This window comes from Nymphaea colorata, chromosome 8 (genome assembly GCF_008831285.2).
Source record: "Nymphaea colorata isolate Beijing-Zhang1983 chromosome 8, ASM883128v2, whole genome shotgun sequence".
In the NCBI taxonomy this organism is placed as follows: domain Eukaryota; kingdom Viridiplantae; phylum Streptophyta; class Magnoliopsida; order Nymphaeales; family Nymphaeaceae; genus Nymphaea; species Nymphaea colorata.
This window is the reverse complement of record NC_045145.1, coordinates 21,618,018-21,633,476: the sequence shown is the minus strand read 5'-3', so window position 1 is coordinate 21,633,476 and position 15,459 is coordinate 21,618,018. Positions and strand designations below refer to the sequence as shown.

The 15,459-nt window shown below is 35.5% G+C and overlaps 1 protein-coding gene across 1 annotated transcript; it reads right to left on the bottom strand.

Annotated features, from left to right (window-relative positions):
* Positions 1-11: 11 nt before the first annotated feature.
* LOC116258753 (GPI ethanolamine phosphate transferase 1) lies at positions 12-15,433 on the bottom strand. Its single transcript, XM_031636120.2, has 18 exons — positions 15,038-15,433; positions 13,297-13,488; positions 11,359-11,514; positions 10,735-11,028; positions 6,132-6,349; positions 5,974-6,048; positions 5,751-5,817; positions 5,027-5,352; positions 3,732-3,965; positions 3,465-3,652; positions 2,921-3,065; positions 2,724-2,832; positions 2,132-2,234; positions 1,849-2,038; positions 1,367-1,465; positions 1,212-1,270; positions 933-1,038; positions 12-540 (listed from the first exon to the last, which is right to left on the bottom strand). Exons 1-18 carry the CDS (start codon positions 15,300-15,302, stop codon positions 379-381), a joined length of 2,988 nt encoding a protein of 995 aa, XP_031491980.1. The 5' UTR covers positions 15,303-15,433; the 3' UTR covers positions 12-378.
* Positions 15,434-15,459: the final 26 nt, after the last annotated feature.

Below are 15,459 nucleotides of genomic sequence, written 5' to 3'. Positions count from 1 at the left end.
AGTATCAAGAGTTAAAAAGAACCTGTCAGCCAAGAGAATCATTTCAATTTGCAGGAACCAGAACGGTTGTGAAACGATATCTAAGACTTCTTGATACACCACACTATATGGCACAACAAAGAATGTGCATGTCCAGCATGCCCAAGAAATAATAGAACGCCGATCCAAATACTGAACATCTCAAAATCGTGGCATGGTAATATCAAGCCAAAAGCAGAGCACAGAGACAAGTGCTTTTCGTTTCCTCATGCAGGCAAGGCAAGAATTGACTTTTACGAATTTGAATTCAAGACCTTCAATTACAAAATTGCAACCTCGCCATCAAGCTAGCCCATTCGAACCCTCAGGCAACGCTTCATAACCAAACCGCAGCTCGAATTACATTGCCTTCAAGGACGGACGAGATGGTCCAACTTGGATATCTTTCGTGTAAATATTAGTGAGAGCAAAAAGCAATAGCACAAATACAACCTGCGCACTCACGATTCCGAAGTGACTGATACTGTTACCAATTTCCATCCAGCTTCCTGTATTGCGGACCTGTTAAATCCATTGAATAAGAAGCAACTCAATATATTTAGCTGACACGAAATCGGTTAGATGGAGTAGCTATCCACCACAAATATAAGATGCTACCAAAATTGCTATTTATTTCAAAAAAAAAAAAAAAAACGAGATTGGTAGTTGCCAGTATTTGATCCTTGGAACAGACTATGAAATTTCTATATATCACTTTCCAATTTATCCAAAGAACATATCAGATATCCAATTTATCCAGAGAAATATCAGAAAATAGTCATAGAAACTTCTAAAAATAATTTGGAATCATTTTCTTGATAATAGTTTATGTAACATAGCAACCATTAGAAATAACTTATTATTGTTATTATTGTACAGGCAAAAACCTACTTTTCCAATAATAGCTCTCTTACCAGGAAAAAGAAATGGATGGTCATAACGTCAGATAATAAAATCACCATGAAATAGCACCCCATTCGTGAAACTTTGAGTAACTTGGATATTGCACTGAAGACACATCTGAAATTGAGACAGGAGAATAACAATTATTATCTTACTAAGAAAATGCAGAAAAAGAAGATCCATTTTGCTGAATAAATCCAGCAGAGCAGAAACCAAACTTCCTAAGTAAGATTCAGAGCACAAAGAATATGACAATTGAAATATATATACAGTAAATGAACAGGACTTACATGACAAGCATGAATGGGATAAATAACTTAAAAATCAGTAAGGCTGACATCAAAAAGGGCTGCAAAAAGAGAAGGTTGAAGAAACAAGTTAGCACTTAGCAGCTATGTAATAGAAAGAAGGGTTGAACAGAAACAGATAGTGGATGCCTGCTAACATTGAATACTGTGATGAACCTGTAGACGGATGAAATCTCAAAGCTAGCTATGCTAGCAAAATTACCCGTACCGAAAAAAGCAACATTGAACAGAACTAACTGCAAAAGAAGAGTGGGAATCAGATATCAAGCAGAAATAGACCCAAGTCCTGCAATAACTCATAATTACACATGGTGGTTAAGTAATGGATTAAATTTGTGAATTAGAAAACCAATAACTGAACAGCCTCCAAGTCAAGTATTATATATCAAAAAGATCCTACTACCCTAGAAACAGATTAATGTGACAAAAAAGAGATGCACTTTTTGAGAAAGCACATTGATCTAATCAGTCAAGCAAAAGAAAATAGTGCATTTCTAACAAGTGTGCATGAAAGTCCACGAGGATAAAAAAAATATACCAGAGGACCACATTAGCAGTATAAGCAAACATCTAAGTATTCACATAATAAAGGACAAAAATAGTTTTGATGAGCTCTCACAAAGGACAATGGAACTCTCAGGTCTGCCAAACACAAGGGCCTCTCATCATTGTCATGAAAAACAGTATTTTCTGTTCGTTCAACATGGAGAGATTCTTGTTTTGGAACAGCAAAGTGTTGACCAGCACATTCTGTCAGTACCCATGCCATAAGAGTAAGTGCAAAAGCACTATAAAATACAGCTTCATACCTGCAAAAATGACAAAATGCAAACTGCAATATCCGAAAAAGGGTTCTAAATGACTATAAGAATAATAGAGCATAAGCCTCAAAAGATAAATACCCTATTGACAGAAGTAGGAAGGAAGGAGCAAAACCAAGAAAGACAGAAGAAAGGCGAGCTAGCAACCGCTTTGGGGAAAGTAAGGGAAGTGCCAATGATAGCCCTGTTGATAAACAACAAAAACTAAACAGTTAAGAACATCTGCAAATGGTCTATACAGACACATCCATACATCAGCAATGTTTTAATTTTGTTGTAAAACCTTCTGTATAGGAACTTTTTAGTTCAAGTTATTTTTCCCCATATGTTTTCCCCATTTTGATGTCAGGCTTCTGAACTTTTCAAATGAGCTTGATTGCATAAACAAATTAGCTCATTTTTCATTTAAATTGGAATCTGCCTACATTAGCTTCTTGTTGAAATGCAAACTTCTAAAAGGAAGAACAACTAGGAACAAAACAGAAAAAATAACAGATTGAGATAGCATGAGAACAATGAAAAAAATGCCTAATATGTGAAAATTTCATTTTCTACGGTTCAATATATGTTAGTGAATGCAACATTCAACCCAAAACTATTGAGGAACACTAATCAAGTTTACACAATGAAAACAGTTTTATAAATGAACATAAGTGTGTAAGTCAAAGTATACCAGCTAAAATCCAATTTATCAATTGGTAGCTTGTTGGCAGTTCCTGCTTATTTGTTCTATGGGAAGTTGTCAATGATACCATCCCTGATGCAAGCGCAACTGTGAATACCTACTCTCCACAGACAAATAAAGGCATTTAGTATTCAAACATTTTCAGTGCCTGAAACGTACTTGTACAAGGGAGCTAAGAACTTGACCTGAAGGTAAAACAGCTTCTGGGACCCTATAATTTGTTGGCTATCACAACAGATGGTGCTTTGCCAAGACTGCTGTCTCTGAGTATTCATATCAAACCATCGGGACCAAATGCTGATTAGAATGACAATACCTCCACTTGCTACACTACATAAAGGGGAAAAGGGAAAAAGTAAGCACCTCTGTGCACAACAAGGTGTCATTCTTAGCATACTACACCACGTAGCATGCTACACCACATATCCAACATCAGTTAGCAAGTCATGAATCCAAGCAAGTGATCTAACAAAACCAACTAACAAAAATAGAACAACCAAGATTAACAAAGAGATATACAATGACTAAAGTACAAAAAAAGAATGAAGTTACAACTTACAACAATAACACAACCAAGATTAACAAAAAGATATACAATGAATAAAGTACAAAAAAGAATCAAGTTACAACAAGAACATTGAAGCGTCTAAGCCAACCGTCATGGTTCTGCCAAGGAGAGAAACAAAAGAAGAAAAATCCAATGGAGATTCCAAGGCTGAAAATGCATACACAAGCTCTGTGTTGTGAGGAATTTCTGCTGGCATCATAGTAAAACTGGACAGAAACCAACATGCTATTAAGATAAAAACAGGTGCCATAGACTTGCCAGGCACTGAATGAAAGTTAGAATATGCAGCCATCACTCCTGCTACCAGGAAGAACCCGGTGTATAGTTGTCTTTCATGAAAACTAGCCACCTGAAAAGATAAATGGATATCATAAGCATTATGTGCTTAATTTTATACAACAGAAGAACCTAAAAAAATTCCAACATACCAGGAACTCAAGGATGAAAAGTGAAACAACGCCATATGCACAGAGTCTCTTAATTAAATCAGATTTCTTCAACATGAGAAAGCTTATTGCATCTTTTACAAACTGTATATCTGCAAATATTTGTGTCCACAAGAAGACTGTCATGGCAAGGTAAACATGATACAGAATAGGTGCTTTCTCCAAAATCAGGAGAAAAGATGCAATTCCCATGAAAAGGCCTCCACAAGCATATACCTGCAAAGAAGTAAGGAACTATATCAGGAATGCACAAGCATTTTCCCGGTGCCTCGAGAAAATAAATCATAGCAACAAAAATAGCATGATTATAGTCCCTACAAAGCACAAAGTTTTTGAAAATATGTTTGCCTTGATGAACGAAAATTTCGAAAAGTAATGGAGCAGCTGCATGACAAATAGAAGATCCATTCGTAAAATAAGATACAAAAATTTCTTTTCATTGGTGTATAGCAGATGGAGATGCAAACTAGAAAATGAAAAAAAAATCCTGGGAAAGTCGAAATAACTGATCAGGGAGTGGCCATGTCCTTTAAAGATAGACGAGTGGGGGTAATTGGACAAACAGAAAGAAGCATTCATACTGATGAAACTGTTTACCATATGTATCACTTGGTACTATGCCAAAAGGCAACACTTGGGAAAACAGAAAATATGACAGTAAGGGGGCTTTTGATTATCCCACGCCTGATCTTATGCGTGGCCCACCTTAAATTCATCGTTCTAGCAATCTGTGGATTTCAGAACCATGGACCTAGGATCCTGAATATGCCTCAAATCCATGGGAAAGGATTTCAGATCCTTGTTCGAAAACAAGGATCTGAAAATCTTGAAAGAGAAGATCCCATCTTAGATCACCCAGATCTTAAGCCCAGGTAATCAAACACTCCATAAACAAATTAAAAAGGATCAAGTCAAAGTGTCAAACGTATTATCAACTAGAATACTTCTTCCCATTTGTAGATTAGCTGGGTTGGTGTACATTCACGACCATGCAGGCATGCACACACATGCACAAACAAACATGTATAGAGGCATGCACATGCACACCAACTCATTGCTCCCCCGTTCCTTTTTCCTCAATCAGAACATGTTCAAGGATAAACATACAGGCCAAATTTCATTTCATGCTTTTAAAAATAAACTATAAAGTCAAACAAAAATGAATGTATTAGGTTAACAACCAGCATAAGCAAGGGACATAAGCTAGCAATTCATAGGTAGAACTTGATAGTTGATATTCTACGTTGGAGTATACCAAATTGGGATATAAAACCCACCATTTTATTGTTGGTTAAGGCAGCCGCAATTTTATCCCTCTTAGTGAACATGTCAGGAAGATGGGTGTAAAATCTAAGAACATGAAGAACAATATAGACCATCCACCCAATATATCCAAGAGTGATGACTGACATCAGCTTCAACCAGTCATAAGTTTGAAAATAATGAAGTCCAGCCAAAGAAAGTGCCCGAAGATTTTGTGCCAACTGCAAAGCATCCTTATAATTTCTCAAAGATATAAGGTCTTCCACTTGATTGAGAACATCAGCAAAATTTTCTAGAGGTTCAAATGGTTTAAACTTCAAAGAATGCAACTTCTTTAATTCTAAGGATTTGTTAAAGAAAAAAAATCAGAAATAACAAAAAAATTCAAATAATATGTGGATTCATGATGTTGCACTTCCAAAATTACTATATTTTTCAGCAAATATTTCCTGTTTGTGCTGCAAGAAATCTAACTATCTAAGCACAGAGCAGCATTAGACAAAACCACTCAGCACATATCTGAAAGTTAAACATCATGTCAGTTGACAGACTGCAAAGTGCAAGACAATTAAATCGCCACAACACTGAAATTAAATGCACATGAAACTGAAGTAAGTGAAATTACAGAAGTTTGCCATCTATATTTATCAGAAAAAGAAAAAACTATTAGTTCATGCCATAGACCAATTAGCACTGCAATTAAAAGAAGAAAAACAGCAGCTAATTTTCAAAGGATACGTGACTTGCGGAGGAACTGATGGAGAACTTGCTTTGCATTGGCAAGGACGGCTTCTACTTCTTCAGCCTGAACCAAAGAGTTCATGAGGTTAAATTGCACAAGTATCTTTCAAATTACAATAGAACATCAATTCCAAAATCTAAGCCCAACACCAAATGCATATATGTTGAGTTAAACACAAAATTGAAAATTCACTGCATGAGAAAATTTTGTGCAACTTGCCTCAGTCAGGTTAATGAAACCTAAGGGTAAATTCCCAACAGAGTTCAGAGAACATGGCAAACCAATAAGGCTAGACTGCCAAAAAGAAAGCTTCATCATGTCACTGTTGAATCAGAGGGAAAAGAAAAGAAGTACTTTTAGCAGAAGAATGTAGTAACCATTAGAGGTGCTATATCAGCCTGGTTTACATCCACCCTCTCCAAGTTTCCAAGTCCCCACTCTGCTGGAGTAGGCATATCATGTGTATGTTCATCAACAAAACGAAAGCCATCATCTTCAGCATGCTTCTGATATGATTGCTTAGGATTCTGTACCCCAGCTCCCCAAGCTACCAATGGGGTCTCTGTGTTTGAAGGATGGCCATCGCCATGACTCCCTGTAGGAAAGTATTAAAATCAAACAGAGCATAAACCAAAACGGTGATGATCATACACATAAAGAATATGAGAACATGGAAACAACTATATATGTATAGCACTGGTTTAGTGCTTCACTCAAAAAAAATGTATCTAGTAAAGTTCTGCTAAGAAGATAATCTAATAAATGAGGCAAAAAGGCAACGTTTAATATCTGTCACTATATATATATATATATATATATATATATATAGGAAGAGAGAGAGAGCAATTGGTACATACAAGACCACTTAGGTAAGAGACAAAAACCAGACCTCTTAAATTTATATTTTAAAAATATTTTAAACAAAATATGAATATCCTAATGTTCATATTTTGTTTAAAAAACATTATTACAGTAAAAAATTACTAAATTTAATACATTTTTCTCATCAAATCACTCTAAAAATCACCTATAAGGTTAGGTTGCAAAACACACTAATAATTCATTTTAATGGTCTGGTTTTTGTCTCTTACTTGAGTGGTCTAGCATGCACACACACAAAGACACACACTGAATATGTTCACTAAGTAAATATGAGGACTACATGCATTGATTATGAGTCGTCTGATCAGCTTAGTTGAAGATTTTTTGGTTGTTGTCTCTTACCTGAGTGGTCTAGAGTGCACACACACACACATGGAATATGTTCACTAAGTAAATATGACGACTACATGCATTGATTATGAGTCATCTGATCAGCTTAGTTGAAGATTTATAAGACGTCGGGTGGAAAAGTTACTCTTCAAAAAGGTTAATGATAACTAGCAATTTGACTTTGATAAGGTAACTTTACATGTCATACTTATAAATCATCAATAAAGCTGATCAAACAACTCATAGTTAGTGCATGTGGTTTTCATAACCACTTAGTCCACATGTTCCAAGAACCCTAAGTACAAATATATATAGGGAGATTAGAGTCTAGCAACTCAAAGTAGGGTACACCTCTGACAACTCCCTTCTTCTCTTTCTTTATTCAATGCTTAAAGGGCCGTTTGACACATTGGAAATATGGAACAGGAAAGAAGTTTCCAGAAACTTATTTCAGCAATTGAAGAAATGGAAACAACGTCCTGATTTCCAAAACCCTTATGTGTTTACTGGACTCGGGTTTATGTTCCAAGACATAAATTTCTCAGTTTGATAGGAACGAAAGATGAGAAAACAGAATCGTTGGATTAAGGACTGCTTTCAAGAAGCCAACAGTTATTTTTTTTGTCCTGGAAATTTTTTTCCACCCCTTGGGGTGGGACAAAATTTCCAGAAAGAAATTTTTGAAAACCGATCCGATGGTAAGTTTTTTCATCCCAAGTTTGATAGGCAGGAAAAATTTTAAAAAATTTGAATTTTATTTCCAGTGCTACAGGAAATATCCTGCCCATCAAACGGGCCATAACAGGGAATATTGAATACAGAGTGAGAAAGAGTTGTCTGGGTTATTTGTATATGTGTATATATATATATATATATATATATATATATATATATATAAGCAAACTTCTCAAAAGCATATCAAAGATTCGGCAATAAAAGAGACACACTTAACTTTTCAATATTGTTAATAAAACGTTAAAAAACAACCTTCCATAAAAAAAACCTTATGTTATCACTCAAGTCAATTTAATACGACAAATGACTAAAATACCCTTAACATGAGCAAATTTTGTGTCAAATAGGTTGCATTGTTCTCTTTAAGTATACAAAATATTATTTGTGTTTACCATATCCAAATTAACTATTTTTATTAATATAAAGTAATCTAGATGAACACCTTTTTTTCTTTTTATTAATGCCAGGAGTTATGGATGAAAACTTAGGTGTACTTACAAAATTAAATATATCTTCCGTATTCTTTTTTAAAATGGTAAATAATATTTTTTTACTGTCGTTACCAAACGACTTAACAAAAAGGAACTCGCAAACTTTTTCATTGACCCAAGAAAACTTAGGGCACATTTAGAGACACGGATATACCCTCAACAACTACTTGAAGGCATTTGGAATACCTCCAAACTTTTCTCAAAATGACATTTTCACTGTTGATTTGCAAAACCTGGAGGGGGGGTCTTTTTCCACCTAGTCGATGTTTTGGGTTGCCAATGTTCCATAATTCCATTACTCCGAGGTTGGCTTCTGCCATGTTTTTCCAATTTCATGTAAGTCTGTAATTAAAGGGTCGCGGTTCAGTTCCAAGTTAATTTAGGCCAATAAAAATACCCTCTAAGTAGGCCATGAGAAGTGTGCATTACATGAATACACCTTCTTATGCCTACCTTGTGCCTTTTCTGTCTATAAAAAAAAAAGGTTGTTTTTTCGAGAAAAGAGCAGACAAAAAGAAATTTCAAGAGAGAAAGAAACAATTATTATTATATTTATTGTAAGAGAAAGACAAAGAGAAATACTTCATAAAACTTTTTCTTTAATTATTAAATATTAACATATTATAAAGTATTATTATTATTAAATTATAATTTTGGCATTCTTAAGTTATTAGTATCTAAATTCTAAAGTGCTCTGCTCATGCTTTGTTAAGTATTATTTATTTTTTAATTAATGAAAATCAATGAATCCAATTCCAATTCCAACAGAATTCAGCCGATTTGCTCAATCATGAGCTCTCCCATTTAATTTAGAAAATGATTTTGATAACACTGAATGGAGCAACTGAGAACAATATATGATGTACGCCTGCACACAACAAATAACAGATCAAATAATGCAAAGATATTAAGGCGATGAAATTTTTTCTCTTAAAAAAATGAAAACCAACGGCTAAAAATTTTCAAAATTAGAAAACATTCAAAATAAAATTTCAGTAAAAAAACATAAATACCTTTAGAAAACATAAATACCTCTCTTATCTATATAGTAGATGTGCATGGAGACTACCACTAAAGAGAAGGGTCAATGCCAAGCATAGATTGCACTGTAGGAGATGTGCCGGGGCAGTAAGAAAGCATATGAGAAAAGGAACATTATATTCTTGAAACTAATGTTAAAAGGGTGCCCTCCCAAACTCACTTTTTGTCATCCAAACAGAAACTAGGTTTCAAAACATAAAAACTTGGTTTTTGTCATGTCACCCAAACACACAAAAACCAGGTTTCGAAAGCTCATTAAAAAAATTGGTTTTTACAGAACCATTTTTCAAAGTATCTCCAAATGCAGCCTTAGTGTGAGTCTTGAACAATGAGGAAAAGTTAGATGCACTTTGAGTTGTTGCCTCTTCTTTAGGTATGTTTTTGAAAATCCTTCTTTATAAAATATTGGAAAATAAAATAATTATAAAAATATCCTAACTAGCAGGTTTAGCTCCTTATCTGCCAAAAGAACTTAAAAATATATATATATCAATACAGGAATTATTAGATAGCTTTGCCAATTATAAGAAACTACTTATATATTTATCTTAACCAACATTTTGCCAATTAATTTTACAATTAGCAGTTGATTATTATGCCCATTCTAATAAGAGAATTAAGGAAAACCGGCTCTAAATGCAGCAAATGTTATGCCCATAGTTGTTGAATTTAGTCAATATAATTGAAAGCAAATATAATGCAGAGCTCATGAGAAGACTATCGTTTTCTCCAACATGGATTTCAGCTTTTGGATTTCTTAGTGCAATAAAAGTAGATTCTCTAATTTTTTTGAAATGTACTAGCTTGTACTTCTATTACGAACTATTTGTGGCTTTCCAACAGAAGGGTGTTTTCCTACAAAATTGAAAAAAAGCCCTAGTGATGCTTCCCATGCCTGGAGTAAATGTAGATGGACATACATAATTGCAACAAATGAGAAACAACTATGGAGAAAAATAGAAGTTGCTGAAAACAATTGGGCTGCTAGATTCCTTAAGGACAATTAGATACCACTACTAAAGGTGTCAGAACCTTTGATGGTGACACACATTTTTAGTTACCAGTTGTGCTCAAGTCAGATTCCTTTACACAGATTTCAGCATTATCAATTTTCTTCATAGCGGAAGATCAAGCAACCAATTAAAATGTGCAAGCAAATCCATGGATACAATGATACTTCATGCTCAGGAAGGGGAAAAAAATTGCAATTGTCATTTTTTTTCAGGTAAACTTGATCTGAAGGACATCCTGCACTTTATCTTGGTTTCTTCACAACTGAGAAAAGATAAACTATTCAAGAGACATATTTCTCATTCGACAATATTTCAATGCTAAACACCAGAAAACTAAACCTTGTTAACATGCTCAGTGAAGCAAGATTCAGACATAAAGTATAAACTCCAGTTCATATACATACAGCAGGTATACGTCGGTGGAAAACAAACTTAATCAGGCTAACTGGTAGGCATGGACAATGGAGTACAAGGACCAAGTCAAGTACCTTTATCACTCATCCCATGATCAGCTGTGAAAATGTAAGCTGTTGCATTGTCCTTGAAATAATTCTCAACAAGATCATATGTTCTTCTAGCAATATCATCAACCACCTTAACATTGTTTAGATAGATGGAGGAGTAGGGCTTATGCGCATGACCATTTGTGTCACAACCAAGAAGATGAAGAAAAATGACTACATTATCCTGATGCAATAATTGCTTGATATTTGGATCATCATTGGATCTGTTTAAAAGTGCACGAAATTGATCAAATGACCACTCATCCAGAAAAGAAGCATCTGCACAAGTACTCTGGATTAGTAACATATCATGAGAAAGTACAGCCATATTTTCTGGAAAAAACAATCACTTTCACAGCATTAGACAAAGAGGTTTTCCATACATTAAGCAGTATTTTGTCATTAGTAGACAAGATGCATGAACAGATTTCATGTTCTGACCGTTTATCAGAACCAACATTGTCCTAACTCCTAAGTAACATGGAATGAGAATCATAGCAAAATAAGAAAACAAAATTTACTTTCGACTCTTGCAAGCTAACATAAGCCTTCCAAGAAATAACCCATATGAATTTCAAATATTCATTTAAACGAGTATGAGAAGTTAACCAGATGCAAAGTCCTCAAATTCATGAGGATAGGACTTCCAGGTACTATGTGGCAATGCTGCACAAAATATTGGAATAATATCTGGACTTCCAAAGGCAAAAGTATGCTTGCTCCTATTGAAAAGTGAATCAAATTCAACAGGATTTGCTTTCCAGCCTGCAAAATGAGAAAAAGAGCCAGAAAGATAAAAGGTTAAGAACAAAATATGATTGAAAAGAACAAATGCCAAAAACCTGGCAATTGATAACAAATGCAAGAAGCTCCATGTTCTGGGCCAATCAGTACGGCAGAAAGAAATAAGTAAAAAAAAAGAAAGGAAAAAACAAGGAAAGGCAAGACCAAGATTTATTGGCCACAATGATGATTAGCTATGAGTTGAGAGACAGTAAACAGCCTGACTATCATGGCTTATGAGTTATAATACAAAAACAGATAACATTACCAAATTGCAAACATCACACAACCCTGTCTTTTCCGTTAAGAGAGTAACCATGTAGGTACACAGTTCTGCATACCTTTCCTTCTTTAACTTTTTGAGGCTGACTAGAAGCACGCTATATGCTTCAGAAAGAAACAAACTATAAACCCATATATCAATTGTACTATGATGGAAAAAGTGAATGAAGTGGACCAGATACAATTTCCCCACATTTCTGTAAAAAGTGCTAACTCCTAAGCAGCAGATTATGTTGGGTAGACAATGACCAGAACTTCCTTCATTACTTGCCACTGGTCCATGGAGACCCTGGGAAAGGTAGACAGACTCCAAAGAAGATGGGTTGTGAATCTGACATAACTGAATGTTTTGTGTACCTTTATCATGTGTTTGATGCCTCAAATTTAAATTTTAATACCAAGATGTTCGCAATCTGGCATGCTTCTGAAACAGAAAATGAAGGTTCACATTCATAAAGATAACACAGGTGAAGCATGAACATCATTGCTAAACGTGCCATACACAGCCTCCCATATGTCTAGCATGTTCATAGCCTATATTGGTGCTGTCATGGGCCTCATGGTGTTATAGCACAAAACATGCAGCCTACGCGAAGCCTTTGTATGGCATAACTTGCTAATTAAACAAGAAAGAACCTAGAATTGAAATCATGTGAATAAACCATTGTCACAGATATCGTTTTCGGGTTTTTAACAGTGAGATTTTTCTCAGGTATTTTTAGCAAAGCTTTTTTTCTCGGGAAAAACTTGGAAAACTATAAAAAACGAAAAAAAATTGCAAAAAAATAGGTAAAAATGGAATAAATCAGAAACTAATAAGAAAACATAAATAAAATTAGATAAAAGTGATAAAAAGAATGTTTTAAGTTTAAGTTCACATTTGAATACATGATGATATTAGTGATAAAAAAGAAAAATGAAAAAAACAGAAATAAACATAAAAAAAACGTGATAAATTTATTTTCTCATTTTTTCAAAATATCACATTTTTCTTGTATTTCTTGTTAAGATCATGATATTTTTTAAAATATCACGATATCTACGTCACAGGAATAAAGTGTCCAACTAATTCATCAGTAGCTTCAAGAACCAAGAGTCGCCCTTTGAAACTGAGGCTCGAATTGTTTGCAGTCACCATGTTTCAGTTCAGCTAGGGCTGGCTTGGACTCTCAACCATGTCTAGATTTAAGCACCTGAATGCCAGTTAAAGGCTTAAAGCCACTCACGGATAATTTGCCAGGTACAAAATCAAGATCGTACAGTTGCAAACTAGCTGAAAGTGCTGACACTAGTTCCTAGAAAACTATCAAATCTAGGAGTGGTTCTGATCCCCAGACTTGGTCAAGCCATATCCATAGGTGAATTGGGCTTAAATTTCTATAAGAAGTAAGAACAACACCTTACTGCATGCAACATATTATCAAAACATCCATTGAACTAATCATTAATAGAAATAAGAAGACAAAATAAACAAGCATCCACCTTTTGTAACAGCACTAGGATCCTCATAAAAACCAGCAATTATGGCAACATGACCAGGCCTTGACTCTGTTGGTGGTCGAGCATGAGATATTCCCCAGCGTCCTCTTGTTGTCATTATGTTTCTAAGAAATGGTGCTCTATACAACCCATCAGCATCTGGCTCAAAGAACTTGTCTGCACGCAAACCATCCGCTGCAAACAAATTTTACAGCTAAGAACCAAATGCATTCAGTACAAAAACATACAATGGCACCATTTTAACAACAGTAACTGCTAGCAAGTGAAAACATTCACTCCCTAGAAAGCCTAGAAATGAATGCATAATAAAACATACTAGCAGTTTCAATCAAACACTGACTGCTTCAAAAGTAATTTTTCTGTTTGTTGAAAGAAAGAACGAACACAAGTTGTGTCGAAGATATACTCAGCATTACTTCATATGAGCATGATCCAAGAAGAAGAAATACGCATGACCAGAGTGGAACTTCATGAACATCAGGGATCCTTACTCAAGCAATTTATAATTAAAATTGCATAGGAGTGTTCTTTATGGATACGAGTTACGAACTAAAGAACCAATTAAAAGTAAAATCTCAAACCTATCTCATAACCATGAAAAAAGGAACATTTATTAAGGCCACTAGTTCAACTCAAACCAGTGTTCCACTGCCCAAGCTATAACCACAGATATTCACCACATATATCTTATCATATTTCATGCTTGCTTAAACCCCCCCGTGCTGCAATAACTTGTACAAGTTTCAAAAAATGCAACCACTGAATTATTTCCTTTCGATGGTCTGCTAATAAATTATAGTAATAATAGTAATACAAACTACAGGAGAACCATATTTCATTTCAAAACTGATTTCAGAGAAAAACCAATAACTAATTGGAACATGGCTCAAGTCAGTTATTGCTAATTATACCAGTTCACTCTCGAATCGATATAGATAAATACTTATATTTTACCACCAAACCACTTAGTCTATCTACTAATTTCAACCAAACTCAAGAAATAGTACCAAATCATCAGTTCCAGCTGTCATTTTTTAATATAGACACCAAAGCATCGACCTCCTTCCAAATCAAGTGTAAGAAATAATGAAACCAACAAGTATGTCCTCTTTCTATTGTTTGGTGGGAAACCCAAAGATATTACTATATGAAGGGATAAATTACCGTTGTCATTCTCCGCTTGAATGTCACAGAGCAGTCTTACTTGGAAATGAATTGAAGAGCTAATTCACATTGAAAATGAACGTAAAAGACATAGAAGCAATCAATAATGATCTTCCCAAGCCCAACCATTAATTCAACTTGGTATCTGATGAAAACAAAAAACATGTCTCTTCAAATTAATTTTTAGAAAAATCATACGTAAAGTCTCTGAGGCAAGCAGGCACTACTTTGCTTCTTCCTCGTTCATTTCTTCAAAGAAAAAGAATGACGCATATCCACGAAGAATACAGCCTTAGTCGTGTTCAATAGAAGTCAATTTGAGTTCGCTCCAGATATCGAACCTTAATTAGAGCCACCCCTTCAATTCGGACAATGAGGTCGCAGAACGTCAAGGAAGCAAGAAGAAAAGCGCAAAGAGAAACAACGTCCATAGATCCACTAATTCGAACTAAACTGCATTTTACTCCTCAGAAGACGTTAAAGAGACGAGTCGACTCTCGTCAACTGGAGCTAGAGAAAGCTAGATCCAAGGATCCGAGGGAAGAGAAGAAGTAAGCACCTATTAAGAGGACGAGCCGCTTGGCCGGAGCGCGAATTCGCGGTGGAACGGGGTCCATGCCATGGACGATAGGGCTCTTAAAGTAGATGTCGAAAATGCTCAGCATGTAGACGGCATGTAGGGCGATCCCGAGCGCTACGATCCATCGCTCCCGCCTCCTCAGAGAAGACTGCGTTCTCCTTCTACGTTCCGTATCCTTCCTTTTCTCCTCCTTCGACGGTGAGCTCAAAGGAAGAGGAGGCGCGGCCTCCCTGCCACTCATCATCTCTCCCTCGCTCTCCCTCTCTGACGAGAAGCGCGATCAACAAGAAAACGGAGGGAGCTTCAGCGGGAGTTGGTAATAAATACCCGGATCTTGTACCGGGAATCGGAATCGCTCCGATACGACAAGTAGCCTTCGTCATTAAGCATTAAGGAAGTTG